We start from the raw sequence: 21,517 nt of genomic DNA, 5'->3' as shown, positions 1-21,517 counted from the left end.
ATAATTTCTTCAGTCCACATACCAGTTAAAGATAAAATGTGTAAGTAACTTGTTAACTGGGTTATATTTTCTGAGGAGTAAGGTAAAACATCTTCAAAGGGTAACTCATAACTCAGGTGATAAATTTTTGAGCTTTTTGTATTTTTTCTTAACTAAGAGTCATAATTAAGCAAAAGTTAAAATTATATTCAAGTCGTTGCTTTTAATAAATTACATTTAAAAAACCCAAGTTTTTTCCCTTCCCCAATGAATTAAAAGGTGAATGTAACTTAAGTATAGGTTTTTTGTTTGCTTTTGCCTATGCTATTAATGGGAATAGGATGAGTATTATAAGTGTTGGAAGGTAAAAAATAATTTTAGAGTTCCGTTAAACCATCCGTTCTTGTATCAAACATTTTCCCATTAATTTAACCTGAAGGGAGCCAAAACAGTCTCCCTTTTCTTAACTCCCTAGACTTCTATGAAACTCCTTTGTCTTCAGTGTGTACAGCTAACCTGGGTGATGGATTCTTTGAACAGAAAAGCTAAAAACAAACAAACAAAAGCCCCTAAACAAACAACACCGCAGACCCAGCAAAGCAGTTTAACTGTGGTGGTGTTTTCTACAGCTGGACTACAAGCAACAACAAAGCATTCTGGGTTCCCTGTGAGGATGGATAACGCGGTGCCGATTGTACCCCAGGCGCCAGCTGCTCAGCCACTACAGATACAGTCGGGAGTTCTTACACAGGTAAAAGCCGTAGCAGCTTGGATACTCGATGTTGCTGAAGCACTACTGAGAATCAGATATTTTGTCCTGGAGGATGGTATTTGCTTTGACTGTAAGATCTTTCTTGGTCATGATTCAGTGGACTTCAAGTGAAACCTCTATAATAGAATGATGACTCATACCTAACACTATTGTAGCTCTACTGGTGTCTTCCTTAGATTTATGTGGATAAATACCCAGACCTTGAGAAATCATGTTCTGAGTGAATTGCCTCAGATTCTGTGGGATGAAGTTAATTTTTTGTACATACATAGCAACATCTCGATTCTAAATACGAAGCGTTCCCCTTTGGTTCCCTTTAGTGTCCCCTTCGCTCACTCTTTCAGAATTACATCATGGCGGAGAGGCTGGATCATCTCAGGATGCCTCTTCGAGTATTGCAGTTCCTTCATTCTGTGTGTTTAACTAGGCTGTAGAAAGCCTTATTAACACTTTCTACGTGCCATGGAACATGCAACTAAGACGGGCAAGAGAATCATGAAATATTCATATAAGCAACAGATACCACATTTTCAATTTTCTATGTGTAAATGTTTGTGGCCCATGACACACAGGAAATCTGGAGGTCCAAAACCCTTATTTTGTGAGGAGGAAGAAGGGGAATTCTTAATAGGTGCCTTTGTTGACGGAGTTTTAACTGATCCTCTGAATCTGGCCCAAGAAGGATTCCCGTACTTTATTGCTTTAGGCCACTGACATTTGACCCACTGGGCTGATGCTGTGCAGAGCTGAAGGGGAAGGCTGTGTTTGTACGTGCATTTTAGGTGATACGAAATTCCTACTTGTTGGTAATATCTTGGGGGGAGTGAGAAACCCTTCTGAATCCAGATGACCTGCCTCCGTGTTTGTTTCACTCACCTGCCTAATCTACATTTCAGGGAAGCTGTACACCACTAATGGTAGCAACTCTTCACCCTCAAGTAGCCACCATCACACCGCAGTACGCGGTGCCCTTTACTCTGAGCTGCGCAGCCGGCCGGCCGGCGCTGGTTGAACAGACTGCCGCTGTACTGGTAATTCCCCTCACTTGATTGTGTTACTAACGGAGTTTCTTTGGTTTCTTTCTTTCTTTTCTTTTCTTTTTTTTTCCTGTTTGTTTTTGTTCTGTTTTCTTCTGGTTTTTCTCATTTTTCAAACAAAAATTTTTTTAACTTAGTCTTTGCAGAGGGCATGGAAGCATGTGCCATCTTGTGGCTGTGTTCTTGCTACATCTTTAATGTCTCATTGTTTTCCTCCCCAACATTTCCTGAAGCACTGTTTGACTCTGATACTCAGTGTGGCTCTGTTAGGAGCCAGGTCCCTTTATTCTTCTTTGCCAGCCTAGTGTGATAAAAGCTCTTGGTGTAGCCTCAGAAGAGCTTCAAGACTTATCTGTTTTCTGCCCGTTTACCCTCTGATCCCTGAGAATGAAGGAAATGGCTTTTAGTTTGGCTCGGCTACAGGTATCCGGATGGCCAAAATTTGAACTCCTTGGCAAGTTAGCTTCCTTCTTTATTTGCTATTTTAAGCTTCTAAAACTTTTGTGCACGTAGAAATGTTTAAGATGCTCTTAATGTATTGCTTTACCAGTTCATGTTAACTTTCCTAATACGAACATATGAAGATAACTCTTTTTGCCACTTGTGATCTGTGTGGCAGCTTATATTTTCCATGTAAAGATATCCCCTTTAGAATCTTTTTAGATATTTCATTTGTTGGTTGAGATTAAAGGTGAGCTCATTTTTAGGAGTTTATGGAGAAATTAATTATCTTACAAATAGGTCTTTATACAAAGGCAAAAATATGGCTGAAAAACTTTATGCAAATACAAGACCTTTGTTACTAAAAGTCCTGGGGAAAAGTTATTAAATACAGCAGCAAATGTAGTAGTATGGGGCTTAGAGATAGGAAAAACAAGTAGGAGTTTGAGGTATATTTCAGGATTTGTAACCTTTAGAGTGATCTTTGGATGTGTTTTGGTTTATTTGGGGGAGTTAGAATTGTTTATTGGACATCCGGCATTTCATTATTTGAAATTGAAAAGTAGGAAAGCTTTTGAAAACCTTATCGATACTATTGAATACTGATATCTACATCTTTCAAAGTGGCTTTACATTTCTTTTGTTGTTTCTCAAGGATTCGTGTGAGTGTAAACACTTCCGGAGACACACTTTGGTTGTTGGAGTTTGTTTGGTTTTTAGTTTAAAAGTCTTTGTCCACTTCCACATGAATTATAGCATAAGCATAAAACCTGAGTGCAGGGAAGTTAGATATATTTCCAGCTTGATTGATCCAAGCCACTGGTTTTAACTTGCTCAGCTATAGTTTTGAGAATGTCAGTTGATACTTCTCCTTTGCTGCTTCTCTTAAGTTTGCACTAGTCATTTGCTAAGCTTTGCATATTTTTGTTCTTCCTCTGTCAAAACAGTTCGTCGCTTGGAACGCCAGATTTCTGCCTCACGTTGGAATGTTATTTCTTGCTCTGTATTAAACTACATGCTTTGTCTTGTGCAGGTGTTGGCTTATGGAAAGACGCATGGTGTGACTTAACATACTTCTCTTATTTTTTGTTATGTTTTATTTTGTTTTAAATTCTGCTTATGATAGCAGACGTGTTTGCAGTTTCTCTGCTTTGAAGGCTTCTTGTTTGGAACCGGTATTTGTAACAAGTGGATCTGTTACTTGCAGAAATATTTTTAAAACAGTGTGTTGATGGCCTTGCAGTTTGAAATTCAAGAAAAGAACCATATGTACCCAAGCATTGTAGGTGATTGTACTGTAGAATTTGAGTTTAAAAAGGAAACTTTCAAATCTGTTCCCCTTTTTTTCAGAAAATGCCAGAATTTCTGTAAGAAGTTCAGAAAACATATTTGTTGCTGTCTATGGCAAGTGCTTGTTAAAAACTAGAAATGATGTATTTTCTTATAGTGATTAGTTTTTATGTTGAAGTATGTTTCTGCAGATGATACCTTAAACAGTATATTTTAGGTAACTATTAAGAACAAAATATGGTGCTCTCTGCATCTGTTTCATAAATATTTTAATTGCTGCCTTATTTAATTTATCACGTGGCCGTATATGATGAAGTTAGCCTTCTTTTGCTGGCATAAGCTTATTGGCCAAAGGATTCTGGCCTTTGGTCATCCACATCTGGCTCCATTTTCCAAGTTCTACCTTTTTAAAAAGGCACAATTTTCCCCTCTGTTTTATGGGTTGAATTGACCTCATGTCTTAACTGATTGGCACGTAAAATTTTAAATTCTTATTTTTAATCTCAAGGGAGCTGTCTTAACTCTTTCTAGGGATATTGTTAGAATCGTTGCAAAAATGCTACTCCATCATTTAACCAGAGCTTACCTCTGAACTTTCGGACTCCTTTGCTCTATAGTATAATAGGAACTCTTAACCACAGGGATCCTCTTTTCTTTAATACCCTGGTGGTCATGTTATAGAGGTGGCTGAGAGAAAGCAACATGTTCTCTTTCCCTTTTCACAAGACTTGTAACCTTGAGCCCCTCTGACTTTTCTTTTTTGATCTCTGCAAGTTAACAATCTACAAGCAACTTCTTTAAAGATATGAATTTTTCTTTCATCTAAAAAACAAAAGAAAAAGCCAAGAATGAGTCAAGTCTGGATCTTTTTGTGTGTGTTTCCTTGCAGCAGGCTTGGCCTGGAGGAACCCAACAAATTCTCCTGCCTTCAACTTGGCAACAGTTGCCTGGGGTAGCTCTGCACAACTCTGTCCAGCCCACAGCAGTGATTCCAGAGGCCATGGGCAGTGGCCAGCAGCTCACAGACTGGAGGCAAGTATCCTGTGTTCCTCTCTGGGATATTTGCAAGCGTAGTTCCCTTAGGGTAGGAGTGCTTGATGATGACTGGGACGAAGATAAAAGAGAGATGTATCTCTGTTTCAGATTCTTTAAGAAAAGAACCTTATCAGTCTCGGAGATGGGGTAATGAGAAAACTTTGAATACAGGAAGACAGTAGGTTCCGAGATCAGGAATCGTTTACTTCAGATTTAAAGACTTACGCAATAAGAAACCATATGGTGAAAACTTAGAGCCTTGTAGTCCAGGTGCCCAATTTTAAAAATAAAATGCAGCGCTGTTTGGTTGTTTTAATTGCTTTTAATGCCTGTTTGGTCCTCATGTCCCAGTGTTTTAGGCATTCAGTCTTCTGTGTGTGTTTCTGTTGATACAGGAATGCCCACTCTCATGGCAGCCAGTACAGCACTATCATGCAGCAGCCGTCCTTGCTGACGAACCATGTGACGCTGGCCACTGCTCAGCCCCTGAATGTTGGTGTTGCCCATGTTGTCAGACAACAGCAATCCGGTTCCCTCCCTTCAAAGAAGAATAAGCAGTCTGCTCCAGTCTCTTCTAAGTAAGTCTGTGTGAGAGCTGGTGGTCAAAATCGCCAGTACGAGAGAGATGCTGCCAGCATTTAAAGCGCTGTGGTACAGATGCTTGTGGTGTGAAGCAGCAGGTAGCTGCCATCTGTGCCGGAGCTAACCTTTCTGCTTGGACACGCGTATCAGGTGTGTCCTGAATATGCAGAGCCTCTCTCTGCTGCCCCTCTGAACCCAGGCCTTCTTTAGGCCAATGTGTCTGTTTTTCTGGCTGCTCCACAGGGTGAGATTTAACCATGGGCATATCCAAAATGTGTGTTGTATTTTAGGGTTTTTGTCCCCGGAAATCCTGACTAGAGCGGTTAGTTTATTTGTTATTGGAACTTCTGTAGTTAAGTGTATTGGCTTAATGATCAGGTAAAAAAGGAATCGAAAAGCAAGCTGGAAAGAGTTCTAGGGAAAGATGGATAGTTTTGGGGGTCAAGAACTGAGCGGTCTTTCTTGTGACCTTTTTCCACAGGTCCTCTCTGGATGTTCTGCCTTCTCAAGTCTATTCTCTGGTTGGGAGCAGTCCCCTCCGTACCACATCTTCTTATAACTCTCTAGTCCCTGTCTCAGATCAGCATCAGCCAATCATCATTCCAGATACTCCCAGCCCTCCTGTGAGTGTCATCACCATCCGCAGTGACACTGATGAGGAAGAGGACAACAAGTATAAGCCCAATAGGTAAGTAAGATAGGTAAATGGTTCCCTGGCTCAGTGGCTCCTACCCTTAAGTCTTAGACTCGTGGCTCCCGGCAGGTGTTTGGGCTATTGAAAGGAAGGACTGAAAAAAGGTATTCGGAAGCATGGCCTTGGACGCATGAGTCAGAACACTCAAGTTTCCATAACTGAGCATCATGTTGGCTGACATGTCGTTGACATGTTCCAAGACTGAGCGTCAGTCTTTCAGTTATGTTGGCTAGAAAGTGGATATTAAGTTGCTTCATATTCAGCTACTCTGGTTTGGAATGCACATTATACCATAGACATGATCCCCTGCTTTTAAGGACCTTTAGAGTCTGAAAATAGGTGCCACAGCAGAAGCATATAAACAACAGTGAAACAAACCAGTAGATAGGAAGTTATTTGTAATTTCTTAATCTGCAAAGCCCTCTTTGGAAGAGGTGGAACTTTGAGTAGGGCTACCTTCTTTTTCTCCTTCTGCCGTATGGTCTGAAAATTGAAGAATATAAGTACCAGATAATTTCCTCTTATCTCAGCACCTTAATCCAAGTTCTTAACTGGGCAGTTAACCAAGAGAGAGTGGATACGTTCAAGAACTGTTACATGCACCTCTCTCTTAGTGCCAGCATAGTTAACTGCTTTGATTGTTCTATGTTGCTTTCTTCATTGGTCCTTTAGTGTTAGAGGAGAGAAGAGAGAATAACCCTGTGTTTCCCTGAGGAAGTAGGATTCACACATGGCAGTAACTTATGAGACTTTACAAAGTTATATATAAATGAAGCTTAAATGAAATTAGCAAATTTAGAATGAAGTACTTCAAGAGAGCTGTTTACACATGGTATTTACAAATGGCAAGTGGACTTGAAGTTTTGAAAGCGGTTTCTGAACTGGGGAAGAAAACTAAACTTTCCAGTGAGGAAAAGTGGCCTTATAGTGGCAAAAATTATATAACCCAGCAGGATGGCTTTGACTGGAGCCAAGCCTATTGAAAAAAAATCAGGAAAATTAGGAAGGTGGGGTTCAGTTTGTGAAAGTACTTAAAAAAAAAAAAGTGTGGTGAGAAGTTTGACTAGACATACTAAGGTACCATTTACAGCCTAGCAGGATGCTGCGGGGAAGAGTGGTGCCTGAAGAATACTGTGGAGACAATCAGGAGCGGAAATGGCTAAGGGGCCATGGAAGAGGTGTAGGAGACGGATGTTGGCATCATTGTGTCCCAGCTCTGAATCCTGGCTCTACCGCTCATCACTGAGTGACCTTGGCCAAGTGTCTTAATCTCTCTGTGCTTCAGGTTCCTCATCTGCAAAACAGGGGTGATAGTACCAACTTCATAGAAGTGTTGTGAGGATTCGGTGAGACAGTATGTAGAGTGTAAGCATAGTGCCTGATGCATGATAAGCACTCAGAAGTTTGCTGCTGCTAGAATTATTCTACTGTCATAGTCGTCGTTATCATCATTGTCATCATGGGAGGACCGGAGATTATCAAAGAAACACTGCCAGAAATGGGTTGAATTTTTACGTATTTTCTTTTCCTCAGCTCTGGCCTGAAGGCAAGGTCTAATGTCATCAGTTATGTCACTGTCAATGATTCTCCAGACTCTGACTCTTCCTTGAGCAGCCCGTATTCCACTGATACCCTGAGTGCTCTCCGGGGCAATAGTGGACCCCTTGTGGAGGGGCCCGGCAGAGTTGTGGGGGATGGCGCTGGCACCCGCACCATCATTGTGCCTCCTCTGAAAACTCAGCTTGGTGACTGCACAGTAGCAACCCAGGCCTCAGGTGAGCATCTTCACAGCTACGGTTGAATTCTCCTTTGACGTGTGTACCCTTAATATGTTGCTATGACCTACTTATGCCAATAGTAGAGACCAGTTACTTAATTCAGAAATCAGTTGCTTGTCGTGTGAAATTGTTTTTGGCAATCAGTTTATCATACTATGTTTATTTTGTTTGGATTAGCATAAAAGTGAATTTTGTAGTCCCAGAAACATACTCACTGTTGGTGGGAGAAGGCAGACCAGAGCCATTGTATGGCCAGAAGAATTAGTAGGCAATTTTTTTTTTTTTTTTTGCCACAGGTAATTTGAATTTGATAATCCAGTGTGACTAGGAACTGATAATATTAAAAATGACTGCAAAAGATTTTTTAAGAAAATGATATGTACTTAGATCTTTTCTTACCCAGTGTCATAGCAGTGATACTTTTGTGGTTTTTATTATCAACCTAATTTCCACCAGTTTTTTTTTTTTTTTTTTTTTTTTTTTTTTTTTTTTTTGCAGTTAGGTGCTGGGCTTAGGCTCTCTGGTCCAGTTATCAGGTAAAGCTAGTTGTAACAGCAAGCCCCACATTTCCCTTGGGGACATAATAGAAGTTCGCTTCTTCCTCACATGACTTCCCAGTGCTAGTGCTCCTTCTGGATGGGCCTGTGGTGAGTTAAGGATCAGAGCCCAAAAATCCTCAGCCTCCAATGAGAAGGAGAAAGAGTTTGGAGGAGGGACCCACATTTCTTTACCTCTTTAGCCCTGGAAAGAGTGGAAACTAATCACATGGCCCCACCTAGAGGCCAGGGGGCCCGGGAAGTGTAGTTCTTGTCTAGGCAGCTCTAGACAGGGGCAGCTCTCTACACCAAAGGAGGGGAGCTTCAGTTTTTGGTGCCAGTATAGCCATCAGCGCTGCACTTACATGAGTTGGTGACTTACTGTGAATTATGCTACTGCCGGAGACACAAACAGGGTTCAGAAATAGGCAGCTGTCCCATTGCAGACAAGGCAGAACTTCCTGATGCCAGGCTACTGAACAACATTGTTAGGAGCTCTTTACACTGTTGGGTCCAAAGAATATAGGCTACTCCACAAATCCTTGAGTAAATGCTCCAGTGTTCCTGGTGGGACCGCAGAAGGAAGCAACGGGTTGACCTTGATCTTGCTTAAAGCTAACTGCCCTGCAGTTTCTTAGAATTTGAAGATAGTGAGTGCCCAAAAAGATCTAGCCTTGTTTCAAAGCCCCTTTGACACCTAAATGTCCTAAGTATTACCAGCATCTTACTCAGCTTCCGATTGTCATGTCTATACTTGTTTAACCCCTTCCTCCATAAGACTCTAGGCCCCTTGTGGGTAGGGACCATGTCCTACTGGTTTTTGTATTTCCAGTAGTGCCTTGCACATTACAGGAGATTAGATAATATTTACGAAAGTGAGCCTTTTGAAGACCCTTTATGGAGCTTTGTAGCAAGACAGAAAAGAAATGGGTTGTATAGTTTTTGTTTCTCTGGTGTAAATGTAATTGAGGAAATAAGATATACACGAAACCTTAACTCTTGCAAACTTTGTACAAACCTGAACTGATTAACGTGATGCCATCTGAGGTTTAACTCAACTCTGCCGAGCAGATGTCTACTCATAACTAAGTCAGGTCTGACCCATTTTTAGGTCTCCTGAGCAGTAAGTCCAAGCCAGTGGCCTCAGTGAGCGGGCAGTCATCTGGATGCTGTATCACTCCCACAGGGTATCGAGCTCAACGCGGGGGGACCAGTGCAGCACAGCCACTCAACCTTAGCCAGGTAAGCGCTAGGGGCTGCTGCTTTCTGTTCGGGGCCCTCCCTATTGTTACTCTCTGGAGAACCCTGCTTCTGGCTGGACTGCTGAATAAAGCCAGATGAAGCCCCTCTTGTGTCAGTCAGTTTGGTGTTCTGTGGCCTGCGTCATACCTGCGTGTGCTGTGTCTCTATTCCCTCTAGAAGTGTGTTGATGTACATTCCAGGATTTCTGTTGGATTTTGCCAGTCTATCCCGGAAGCTTAGAGAAATGTCTAGCATTCAGAAAGCTTCGGATACGTTAGTCCGTGCCTAGTTCTGTACTACCACATGCTTTGAGACCAAATTCTCTTCCTTTATCTCCCAGGTCATAAATAACCTGAGCCTCACACTGATTACTTGAGGCAAGAGACAGTGAAAAACTGGTTCTAGTCCTATGTGTTGGCTTGAGTCTGGGATTTGCTTCCTCCCCCCGCCGCCCCCCCCTGCCCCCTACTATCCGATTCTCCGATGCAGCGGGGAAGGGCACTATTCACTCTTTCCTCAGCTAAAATTCCGGTGCTTGTATGATGTCTACCAGTGGTGAGACAGTGTGTATATGAGGGGGTAACTGTGAGTGAGTATGTGTTGTGTGTGTGAGAGAGAAAAGCACATGCAAGTGCAAATGTAAGTTCGAGTCAGTGCATGTGTTTTAGGCTCCACAAGCCAAGAGGGATATGAAGAACTTAGAGGAGAACAAAAGAAAACAATGGCAAGAAAGAAAGGTTAGGAAAAATTCAAATTCACTGGCGCCAGAATAGGGTGAGTTGAGTCAACAGGTACTGACTTGCAGGAGTGGGTAACCCTGTGACCTCTCGATCCCCCCCCCCCCCCCCAACCCCTTGCCTCTGTCACACTTAAGAGCAGACTGCTGCTATCTGGGCTGGGTTAGGATCTGTTCTGCTGAGAGGTGGAGGGATGAAGGCTGACTTCTGACGGCATTGCCAGGCTGGGAGATTCTGTGCTGTGGCAGCCCAGGAGCAGTACAGGTTAGAACCTCAGCTCTCAACTTGGCCCTTGGTGCTCTGAACCAGAATGACCTCAAGGTTCCTCACTCCCTTCTTCCTCCTTCCAGAACCAGCAGTCATCGTCAGCTCCAACCTCACAGGAGAGAAGCAGCAACCCTGCGCCCCGCAGGCAGCAGGCGTTTGTGGCCCCGCTCTCCCAAGCCCCCTACGCCTTCCAGCACGGCAGCCCGCTACACTCGACGGGGCACCCACACCTGGCCCCCGCCCCTGCTCACCTGCCGAGCCAGCCTCACCTGTATACGTATGCTGCCCCCACCTCTGCTGCTGCATTAGGCTCCACCAGCTCCATTGCTCATCTCTTCTCCCCCCAGGGCTCCTCAAGGCATGCCGCAGCCTATACCGCCCACCCGAGCACTCTGGTGCATCAGGTCCCTGTCAGTGTTGGGCCCAGCCTTCTCACTTCTGCCAGTGTGGCCCCTGCTCAGTACCAACACCAGTTTGCCACCCAGTCCTACATTGGGTCTTCCCGAGGCTCAACCATTTACACTGGATACCCACTGAGTCCTACCAAGATCAGCCAGTATTCCTATTTGTAGTTGGTGAGCAGAGGTAGGGAGGTGTCATGGCTGCCTGTTCCTGGCCCAGAATCTTTAGTAACAGGCTATGATGAGCTCCTCCCTTACCCCCTCTTGAAACTCCTTAGCCAGCAACTTGTTCTGCAGGGGCCCACTGAAGCAGAAGGGTTTTCTCTGGGGAAACCTGTCTTCGTGTTGACTGCATTGTTGTAGTCTCCCAAAGTCTGCCCTATTTTTAAATTCTTTATTTTTGTGACAGCATTTTTGGTATTTGGAAGAGTTCAGATGCCCATCTTCTGCAGTTACCAAGGAAGAGAGATCATTCTGAAGTTACCCTTTGAAAAATATTTTCTCTCTGACTTGATTTCTATAAATGTTTTTAAAATGAGTGAAGCCCCTCTTTATTTAACTTTGTTTTATTGTAATTGCTGGTCAGAGGAAAAATGCTGATAGAAGGACTTGAAATCTGGTAACAAGTGAGAAAAGAGAAATTGATACTTTGTACTTGTTTGAAAACCAAGACTCACTTGCCTGTTTTAAGAGCAGCGCACCCAAGTCTGCATTTGACTATCAGGCATTTCTCCTCAAAATTTTACCTTTCTTTATGGGACATTAGACTTAACGGCGTTTCAGTTTTGTTTTCATGTCACATTAAACGTACTGGGCAATTGTTATTTTTGCAAAACTGGTTATATACGGCTCTCTGTGTTACTGTTGGGATTCTCTCAGTTGCTCCTGTGTTTATTTTAAAGTGTGTTAAAAAGGCAGCTCACCATTTGCTGGTAACGTAGTGTGAGAGAATCCATACCTACCGTGAAAGCACTAGGTGTTCTTTTTAAATGAAGTACCATGCATTCTTCTTAAGTTATTTTTTAAAAGTCCTTCTCTCTCTGATTCAGCTTAAATGTTATTATTGGAAAAGCCATTACGGTGGTTATTATTGTATGGTGGTGATTGTCTTATTATATGCAAAATCTCTTTGTATTATGCGAGACTGGTATTGATGAGCTTTGCCTAAAGGTTGTTGGCATCGGTGAGCTTTGCCTCAAGATTAACATGAATTTTCAATAATACACCTCTCTCTCTTTGCCTCATCTCTCCCTTCTGTTCTATGTGATTTATTTGGGGAGAAAGCTAAAGAATATGAAACCAGATCAGAACTTTGTGTATAGCTTTTATACTTTAAAGTAGCTTCCTTTGTATGCCAGCAGCAAATTGAATGCTCTCTTATTAAGACTTATACAATAAGTGCATGTAGGAATTGCAAAAAATATTTTAAAAATTTATTACTGAATTTAAAAATATTTTAGAAGTTTTGTAATGGTGGTGTTTTAATATTTTGCATAATTAAATATGTACATATTGATTAGAAAAATATAACAAGCAATTTTTCCTGCTAACCCAAAATGTCATTTGTAATCAAATGTGTAGTGATTACACTTGAATTGTGTATTTAGTGTGTATCTGATCCTCCAGTGTTACCCCGGAGATGGAATTGATGTCTCCATTGTATTTAAACCAAAATGAACTGATACTTGTTGGAATGTATGTGAACTAATTGCAATTATATTAGAGCATATTACTGTAGTGTTGAATGAGCAGGGGCATTGCCTGCAAGGAGAGGAGACCCTTGGAATTGTTTTGCACAGGTGTGTCTGGTGAGGAGTTGTTCAGTGTGTGTCTCTTCTTCCCTTTCTCCTCCTTCCCTTATTGTAGTGCCTTATATGATAATGTAGTGGTTCATAGAGTTTACAGTGAGCTTGCCTTAGGATGGACCAGCAAGCCCTTGTGGACCCTAAGCTGTTCACTGGGATTTATCAGAACAGGATTAGTAGCTGTGTCGTGTAAATGCATTGTTGTCCGTTTTCCTGCCGACATTGAAAAAATAAAAACAGCAGCTTTTCTCCTTTACCACCACCTCTGCCCCTTTCCAATTTGGAATCTCAGCTGGGTTCTCACAGAAGCATTTTCCCCATGTGGTTCTCTCTCTCACGGTGCATTGCCACCTTGCTTCTGGGGGAATTTGGGAAGCAGGTGAGAGGAGTCAAGCCAATATAAAAATATGTGGTTTTTTTTCTTTTTCTTTTTCTTTTCTTTTCTTTTTTCTTTTCTTTTCTTTTCTTTTCTTTTCTTTTCTTTTCTTTCAGAATATGTGCAATCACTTTTAGAATGAGATTTTTTTTTTTTCCTTTTCCCATGTGGCAGTCCTTCCTGCAAATAGTTGACATTCCTAGTAAAATATTTGCTTGTTGAAAAAAACCTATAACAGATCTGTTTATACCAAAGAGCCTGTTGTATTGCTTACCATGTCCCCATACTACGAGGAGGAGTTTTGTGATGCCGCTGGTGACCGGGAACTCACAGAAAGGTTTCTGAGCCGGTGAAGAATATTAAGAAGGAACCAAAGCCTGTTCAGTCATCAGGCTGTTGAGGTTTCTTTTTAACAACTTGTACATTCTTGGGGCTGTGAAATTGTCCTTGTACTCTCAGCTCCTGCATGGATCTGGATCAAGTGGAGGGTCCTGGGGATGGGGATGTTTCCTGCCCATAAAAGATTTGGGGGAAGAAGGTTAACTCTGAGATGTAGAAGTGTTCCATCTGAATTGAAAATTTTGTACTGGAGGGCTAAGTCTAGGACTGGTTCCTTGTAGAGATGGTGTCAGGAGGTGCAGGATGGAGATGGGAGATTTCATGGAGCCTGGTCAGCAAGCTCTGTACCAGGCTGAGCACCGAGGAGCTGTCAAGGTATTTGGAGTTTCTTCATTGCGAAGAGTAAGGGCTTCCACGATGGGGCATAGTCAGTACAGCCTACCAGGAACATGTTGGTGTTTTCTACTTTCTCTTTTTTCTTTTTTCCTTTTGGTCATTCTGTTGAGCTGTGTTTGCGCCACCGTATTGGTGAAGATACCCAAGCAGTTTGTATAGTTTCCGTCACTTAGCGTTATACGGTTTTCTGGTCAACGTGTGTGATCTCTGTTTCCTTTTTTGCCAAGCACACATTGATTTTCTTGCTCAAAGGCAGATCTGGTTTCTAGTAGAAACATGTTTTGTCCCTTAGCTTTCCTCTACAAGGGATAAGATTTGTTGTTTTTGTAACAAATGAGATGCAGGAAAAAAAAACAAACCACAAAACACTCCACTCCTGCCCCCCTGTCCAGTAAGTAGATACCAGTTAAGATACGAGTCTCATTAACTTCATGGGGAAAAGACAATAAATACCAAGAACTTGTAGGGTTATCTTAATCACCTTACTAGCTGTGTGTGTGGCTTTAAGAATTTTAGAAATTTTCAGCCTTAGTCTGCAAATTGGCATTTCAGATTTACCAAGATAAATATCCATCTGTGTCTGCTGAATGTATATGTGCTCAATGTGGCTTTAGATTCTGTCCCTGGGGCTTATTAACATTGCCAGCCCTGACAGGGCGGGGGGAAGCCCTGTGAATTCGGTGAGCAGCCCGCCTGGGTTATAGCAGCCTAACTTCAGACCAGCATAAGGCTGTAAGTCCTTTCTGAACTTTGTGTTTCCAGCTTCTCCCCTTCAGGGTGAGAGGGAAAGCGGGGACGGTCTAAGTACAGCCACTCTGGGCTCATCAGGACACTTGATCACTCCAGAGCTTTAATAGCTTCCAGGAGGGGATACTGCTGTCAGTGCTCAGCTCAGATACCAGCCCCAGGAATAAAAACTCCATTTCAAACAGTTCTGGCCATCCATCGTCCTCCACTAGAGGGGCTCAGCTCGACTGCCCTTAGCCAGGCAAGCACAGTAATGTGTGTTTTATTCAGCATTATTATGCAAAAACCCACTGGTTAGGTTGGTTTGTTTTAGGATAGGAAATGAAATTGCCTCTCGGTGACAGGAATGGCCCAAGCCTGCTTCCTTATTTTGGTTTTTGGTTTTTGGGTTTTTTTTGTTTTTTGTTTTTTGTTTTAACTGATGGATGGTGCAGCATGTCTACATGGTCGTTTGTTGCTAAACTTTATATAATGTGTGGTTTTGATTCAGCTTGAAAAATAATCTCACTACATGTAGCAGCAGTACATTATATGTACATTATATGTAATGTTAGTATTTCTGCTTTGAATCCTTGATATTGCAATGGAATTCCAACTTTATTAAATGTATTTGATATGCTAGTTATTGTGTGCGATTTAAACTTTTTTTGCTTTCTCCCTTTTCTGGTTGTGCGCTTCCTTTTACAACAAGCCTCTAGAAACAGTTTCTGAGAATTATCGAGCTATGTTTGTAATGCAGATGTACTTAGGGAGTATGTAAAATAATCATTTTAACAAAAGAAATAGATATTTAAAATTTAATACTAACTACGGGAAAAGGGTCCATTGTGTAAAACATAGTTTATCTTTGGATTCAATGTTTGTCTTTGGTTTTACAAAGTAGCTTGTATTTTCAGTATTTTCTACATAATATGGTAAAACGTAGAGCAATTGCAATGCATCAATAAAATGGGTAAATTTTCTGATTCATGTGGCTGTTTTTGACTTCTGTTTAGAGGGGGGCAAAGGGGATGAACACACGGCATCTTTGGAGTGGCTAAATGCGTTGCATCCGAACATGAGTGGCACGTTAGAGGCAAATCCATCTTTCGTACAAACCTCCACGACGGAGGCGAATCGGGGCTTGGCAGGAAACACTTTTCACAAATGGAGCGTCCAGTGCCCTAACTTAAGCTCGTCTGGTTCTGGCCCTTTGAAAGAGGCAGAAACTTCTGACACGGGATAATTAAACTTTGTTTCCCAGCGCGTTCCACCAAACATCTGAAGTATCATTGCTGGAGGTCAGAACACCACAAGAAGATGCTATTTTTCCCTCCTTTCAAGCTGCACTATTAGAAGCATAGTCCTTTTGGAGGAGGAGCCCTTCTGATTAGATCTGCCTTGATGCCAAAGTGAATAAAATTTGTCTAGATTTGTCTAGATTGATCACTGCAGGTCTCTGACTATATGCTGTACTCGTTTGATTTGTTTTGACACATGCGTTTCAGGCCACATCGACCCTAGAGTGGCCATTAATTAATTGTGGGGTCCTGTAGTCATGGTTGGGAGATAGAAATGAGACACATTTAGGGTTTTGGACCATAACCAAGAGAAATGATCAATAGGCTGTTCTCTCCCATTAGCAGGGAAGTCAGAATACGTTTATTTTGATTTAGACTGCAACATCTAGATTTTTCAAATGTTTTTTTTTTTTTTTCCTGAATAAATGAGCATAAAATGAGTGTGAACTCACTGAACGTTCCCCAGTTTTGGTAAGAGAATATACCTGGAAACATTCAGGTAGAAAAGAAAGGCCCTGCTGTTGATCTCACTTCCAGATAACCAAGGATTAATTTGCTGACTTCTCAATGATCTGGGGTTTTTTTGTTGTTGTTTAAGTCTCAGTGATACTCTCTTACTTAAGCTGAATGAGAGAGTTGGGATAACCCCTTGAGTAAGTGGGTAGTCTGTGGGTTAATCTGTGTTAAAAAAAATTTTTTTTAATGTTTATTTATTTTTGAAAGACAGAGCGCGAGCAGGGGAAGGGCAGTGAGAGAGGGAGAGAGGAGCAGAGGATTTGGGGAGAATCTGAAGCAGACTCCAGGCTCTCAGCTGTCAGCGGGGCTCGAACTCATGAACTGTGAGATCGTGACCTGAGCCAAAGTCAGATGTTTAACTGACTGACCCACCCAGACACCCCTTAATCTGTGTTTTAATTAGGAACACCCCTGTAAATTCAATCCGCTTGGCTTGCTTTGTGGAAAAATGTCCACAGGAGGTGAGGTCTAAGCCATGGTTTCCCTAGGAATCCTGTGATGACACCAGGTGCTTATCACAAGATGGCGCCAATGAGCTATAGAAGAAGGTGGACAAGACTTGACCACTGTGATCTTTTTCCCCCCACCTCTTCCCCTCCAACCTCATCTCCCCTGCTCCCAGCTTCCACTGAAAAGGCAGAAAACAATCCATGCTATTATCGCTGGGCAAGGAAAAGATTAATGAAGGATGTTTCTTAAGAAGCCAGCACTGGAAGGAAGCAGGCATTCTGGAGCAGAAACAGAGTTTGCCAAGTGTACTCTGGGACCCCTGCCTCCTGCTGCTAGCTCCTTTTACTGGGTGACTGCTCACAAGGCCTCTGCCCTGGGGTTTCATCTCCTTCCCCTCTCCTGGGGAGCCTACAGCCTAGGCGGGAGGTGGTTAAGGCTTCTGGCTGCTTTACCATAGGGCCATCTGTGTTTGATCAATCCAGGCAGAGGGGAGGGGGTGGGGGAGGTAAAGAGACTGTGAAAGCATTCCAGAGTAGTGAGAGAGATCCGAGATCCAGAAAGGGAGAAGGCACCGCCCCCACCCCGCCTCCGAAGCTGACCGGCGGGCTTGAGTGGAACAGGCACAGGACTGCACGCTCCTTCTCCTGCTGCCATGGGGCCCTGCATGCCTCTCCTCATCTTGTTCCTTTTGTCACGGCTGCGACCCCTTCAAGGACAGCAGCACCACCTTGTGGAGTACATGGAACGCCGACTAGCCGCCTTAGAGGTGAGTGACTCCTTTCTCTCCTGGGCCGGGCGGGAAGGACGCCACATCTCCTGTTGAGTCACCCCGTGTGTTACGGATCTGGGGATGACAAGATGGGGCTCTGGAAGAAGCTACAGAAAACTCTTATCTTTTAATAAGAATATTCTTGCAATTGCAAGCCCTCCTCCTTCCCCATGTCCACAGAGCAATTCCCTGTGGACAAGCTCCCTGTCTTTTAAACAGTTTGAAGTCTCTGGTGTTCCCAAGTTGAAGTCTGTTGATTCCCGAGGGAGAACTGCACAGTGGAGCAGAGACCCCTTCCCGCCCTCACGCACTTAGGCCGCCCCAGAGGCTCAGATGACTCAGTGGCGCTGCTCAGAGAACATGGGCTGGAGGACACGAAGCGGGGGTAGGGGCCTAGGTGATCTGAGCCGGGCGTTTTGCACATTTAGCATCTCTGAACATCTGGTTTCCTTTCTGTGGGGGTTGCAAGGGAGTTGATGCCTGGCTGAGTTTGTGCCTTTTCCCGTTCCTCTCTCCCTGGTCGGGCCTCTCCCTGCCTGGGAGTTGTAACCCCTCAGCCTCTCGTCTGGCCTCCATCCCTGCAGGAACGGTTGGCCCAGTGCCAGGACCAAAGTAGCCGGCATGCTGCTGAGCTGAGGGACTTCAAGAACAAAATGCTGCCGCTGCTGGAGGTGGCCGAGAAGGAGCGAGAGGCGCTCAGAACTGAGGCTGACACCATCTCGGGGAGAGTGGACCGGCTAGAGCGGGAGGTTGACTATCTGGAGACCCAGAACCCAGCACTACCCTGTGTGGAGGTTGATGAGAAAGTGACCGGAGGCCCTGGGATCAAAGGCAAGGGCAGAAGAAACGAGAAGTACGATATGCTGACAGGTAAGCGGTCCAAAAGCAGGCCCCTAACACTCTCAGAACCTGTATGTTTCCTTGCTGCTTCCCCTTTTCTCTCCTTGTCCCCCAGTCCGCTTTGGCGCTATCTTCTGGAATCTGCTTTAGGGAAATCTCTACAATGACAGGTCCATTGCAAGAGTTTCTGGGGACCCAGGCCTCGGTGGCTCCCTTTTTCCTGTCCTCCGTAAGAGTGGAGGCATCCACTGGCAAATGCCTACTGTCCTCCAGATGGCCCCACCCCGGGGTGTTCCTACAATGGGCCTCTAACTCTTGCCTGTATTTCCTTGCCCTGTGCTTTTCTCCTTCCAGACTGTGGCTACACAATCTCTCAGGTGAGATCAATGAAGATCCTGAAGCGGTTCGGTGGCCCTGCTGGTCTGTGGACCAAGGATCCAATGGGGCCAACAGAGAGGATCTATGTGTTAGATGGGACACAGAACGACACGGCCTTCGTCTTCCCGAGGCTGCGGGACTTCACCCTTGCCATGGCCGCCCGGAAAGCTTCCCGGGTCCGGGTGCCCTTCCCCTGGGTAGGCACGGGGCAGCTGGTCTATGGTGGCTTTCTTTATTATGCCCGGAGGCCTCCCGGAGGACCCGGAGGGGGAGGGGAGTTGGAGAACACTTTGCAGCTCATCAAATTCCATCTGGCAAACCGAACGGTGGTGGACAGCTCAGTATTCCCGGCGGAGGGTTTGATCCCCCCGTACGGGCTGACAGCGGACACGTACATTGACCTGGCAGCCGACGAGGAGGGCCTCTGGGCTGTCTATGCCACTCGGGAAGATGACAGGCACTTGTGTCTGGCCAAGCTGGACCCACAGACGCTGGACACAGAGCAGCAGTGGGACACCCCGTGCCCCAGGGAGAATGCCGAGGCCGCCTTCGTCATCTGTGGGACCCTATACGTTGTCTATAACACCCGCCCTGCCAGCCGGGCCCGCATCCAGTGCTCCTTCGATGCCAGTGGCACGCTGACCCCTGAAAGGGCGGCACTCCCTTATTTCCCCCGCCGATATGGTGCCCACGCCAGTCTCCGCTATAACCCCCGGGAGCGCCAGCTCTACGCCTGGGACGACGGCTACCAGATTGTCTATAAGCTGGAGATGAGAAAGAAAGAGGAAGAAGTCTGAGGACCTAGCTTTCGGGTTTGAATCTCTCTCACCTCCACACATTTATATCCCCACACCATTTCCTGCTTCTCATTCTCCAGATGTGGGCAAGTTGTGGTTCCGAGCCCATATTGGCAGCCAATGGAAGCCAGATTCTCACAGCCCCTTCGTTTCCTGTGGGACTTTAGATCTTGAGAAATCCTTTCAGAGCTAAAAGGGAGAAGACCCTAAGCATTCGCTCCTCTCCTGCCTTACGTCAATGAATTTCGGACCAGAGACCACAAAGACCCAGAGCTCTGACCCTTGTATGGGGGCCACCCCAGCAAATGAGCCAAAAAGTATTTCTTGCCTCAGTGTGAGTCTGGGCATGTGGGGTGGGGTGGGGTGGGGGGAAGGTGGTTGGGGGGGTGGGCAGAGTTCTGGGAGGAGATTTTTCAACTCTGCCCTGCCTCCCTTCTCCCCTTAGCGCCCTGGAGAACACGACTTTCTCCACGTCGTTTTGTATTGCAACATTTTGCATTAAAAGGCACATCCACTGCTCCCTGCCTGCGGTTGTTTGGGGGTAGCCCTCAGATCAAGTTTCTCCCCATGACCCTCCATTTTCCTCCTCCACCCCATTGCCACTCCTTAAGCCACAGTAGGGACTTGGCTGGGCTTCCTTGCTGAGGGAGAGGGGACTTCTCCAGTTACAGATTTTACTGTGAGGCCCCTGGGGAAGCACAGAATCCCGCCACTTCAGGAGGCTGGGCGAGAGGCTTCTCTCCACACCCACCTCTGATCCACGGTGGCCCCTCCCAGAGCCCAGAGCCACTCTTGGTGCCCCACCCCTGGCCCAGAGACTGAGGCCTGGTGGGCAGAGCTTCTAATTCTTCTAGTTCTCAGAGGTTTGGGACCAGAAAATGGATTCTAGTCGCCTTGGAGTGTAGGGCGAAGACCAGAGCCCTGAAATGTGTTTCCAGAAGGAACTTTTAGTCTCACTTTGGAGGTGGACTCTGTCCTGGCCCCAGACCCCACTCCCCTCTCCAGCTTGGGGCCATCCCCAGGGTTCGGTTACACAACCCAGCTTGCTCCCAACCGCTCTGATTTCCCTGCTGCCACGGCGTCTGCGGTTTGGGCAAGGAGGAGGGGCGATGACCATGCCCCAGATGTTAGTTTTCCCAGTTTCCCAACACAGCCCTCTGGTCACCCCCACCTACCCGCTGCAGTCCTGGAACCTGGCTGGAGTCTGTCCAGGAAGTCCTGGACACCTAACCCTTTCCTGCCCTGGCCACTGGCTTGGAATTATAGAAGGCCATCTGGGGAAGGGAGAGGGAGCAGAGGAGGAGAACCCTGGGTTTTGGACTCCTGCCTCCAGGAATGTGCTGAGCTCGGGGCCAGGCCCCACCCAGCCTCATGCCCCCATTCAGGGCTCAAGGCCATGCACGTGTGATGGACAAGACCTTGTTGCCTTTATGGGAGGGAGCAGGCCTCAGGAAGCTCTGGGAGTCCTCACTGTGGGGAGGAGAAAGGAGCACATCTTTTCCCTGAAGTGCACCCGCTCCCCCACCCCACGCCCAGGATAGGGTGGATCAGCCAGGGCCCTGTGATCCTCCTTTTGTCTTCTTTTCTTCTCTCCCGGGGCAGAGCTGCCCCCTGATGTAGGTTGGTGAGGAAGGAAAAGAAAGGCAGTGAAGCACCTCACAAAGGCGCTATTGTGGGGAGCCCGGGGCGGGAGGGGGGCTCTCTCCCATTCAATTCTCTCCTAATGTGGGGCTGGCAACGGTAATCACCGCCTGTCACACACGGAGGGGGCTGCCCACGGAACATCTGGCTCCTGCATGCGGTGCACAGGGGGGCTGTGGAGGAGACGGGGAGTTCTCACTGGAGGCCTGGGGAGAGGGGGTCCCCGCCCAGCGGAGGGGCAGCGTGGCACTGTCGCTGTGTGTGTGCGCGTGCGGGTGCACCTGGGGAGGGTGGCCTCCTTGCCCGCGTGACACCGTGCGTCAGTGTGATCGGAAGCTGCCAGGGGCTGGGGCCGAGTCTGTGGAGTTATCTTGCTGGAGTAGCAGACATCA

The 21,517-nt window shown here is 45.5% G+C and overlaps 2 protein-coding genes across 7 annotated transcripts in view; both read left to right on the top strand.

Moving 5' to 3' along the window:
- Window positions 1-15,899, top strand: part of HIPK1 (homeodomain interacting protein kinase 1) — a 52,286-nt gene extending 36,387 nt beyond the window's left edge. For 3 of the 6 annotated variants that reach the window (XM_047869692.1, XM_047869691.1, XM_047869693.1), the window contains 8 exons: window positions 609-730; window positions 1,648-1,782; window positions 4,409-4,551; window positions 4,950-5,132; window positions 5,618-5,824; window positions 7,364-7,605; window positions 9,256-9,386; window positions 10,474-15,423. In XM_047869692.1, coding sequence (XP_047725648.1) covers window positions 609-730; window positions 1,648-1,782; window positions 4,409-4,551; window positions 4,950-5,132; window positions 5,618-5,824; window positions 7,364-7,605; window positions 9,256-9,386; window positions 10,474-10,962 — 1,652 coding nt within the window. In that variant the 3' untranslated portion in view covers window positions 10,963-15,423. Of the gene's footprint in view, window positions 1-608; window positions 731-1,647; window positions 1,783-4,408; window positions 4,552-4,949; window positions 5,133-5,617; window positions 5,825-7,363; window positions 7,606-9,255; window positions 9,387-10,054; window positions 10,238-10,473; window positions 15,424-15,697 lie in introns of those variants that run through there. The other 3 variants (XM_047869696.1, XM_047869694.1, XM_047869695.1) reach the window with 3 other exon arrangements.
- Window positions 15,900-17,181: 1,282 nt separating this feature from the next.
- On the top strand, window positions 17,182-19,993 carry OLFML3 (olfactomedin like 3). The gene is made up of 3 exons (XM_047869697.1): window positions 17,182-17,466; window positions 18,054-18,339; window positions 18,664-19,993. Exons 1-3 carry the CDS (start codon window positions 17,353-17,355, stop codon window positions 19,482-19,484), a joined length of 1,221 nt encoding a protein of 406 aa, XP_047725653.1. The 5' UTR covers window positions 17,182-17,352; the 3' UTR covers window positions 19,485-19,993.
- The last annotated feature ends 1,524 nt before the right edge of the window (window positions 19,994-21,517 follow it).

Source organism: Prionailurus viverrinus, chromosome C1 (genome assembly GCF_022837055.1).
Source record: "Prionailurus viverrinus isolate Anna chromosome C1, UM_Priviv_1.0, whole genome shotgun sequence".
Taxonomy (NCBI): domain Eukaryota; kingdom Metazoa; phylum Chordata; class Mammalia; order Carnivora; family Felidae; genus Prionailurus; species Prionailurus viverrinus.
The sequence above is the reverse complement of the archived record's forward strand: the minus strand, read 5'-3'. Positions and strand labels throughout refer to the sequence as shown.

What these genes read in the sequence shown, in the direction of transcription:
- OLFML3 (XM_047869697.1), top strand. Translation starts at nt 17,353, where the DNA reads ATGGGGCCCTGCATGCCTCTCCTCATCTTGTTCCTTTTGTCACGGCTG. An exon ending in GCCGACTAGCCGCCTTAGAG is followed by an intron (nt 17,467 to 18,053) that starts GTGAGTGACTCC and finishes CCATCCCTGCAG; the next exon opens with GAACGGTTGGCCCAGTGCCA. An exon ending in GAAGTACGATATGCTGACAG is followed by an intron (nt 18,340 to 18,663) that starts GTAAGCGGTCCA and finishes TTCTCCTTCCAG; the next exon opens with ACTGTGGCTACACAATCTCT.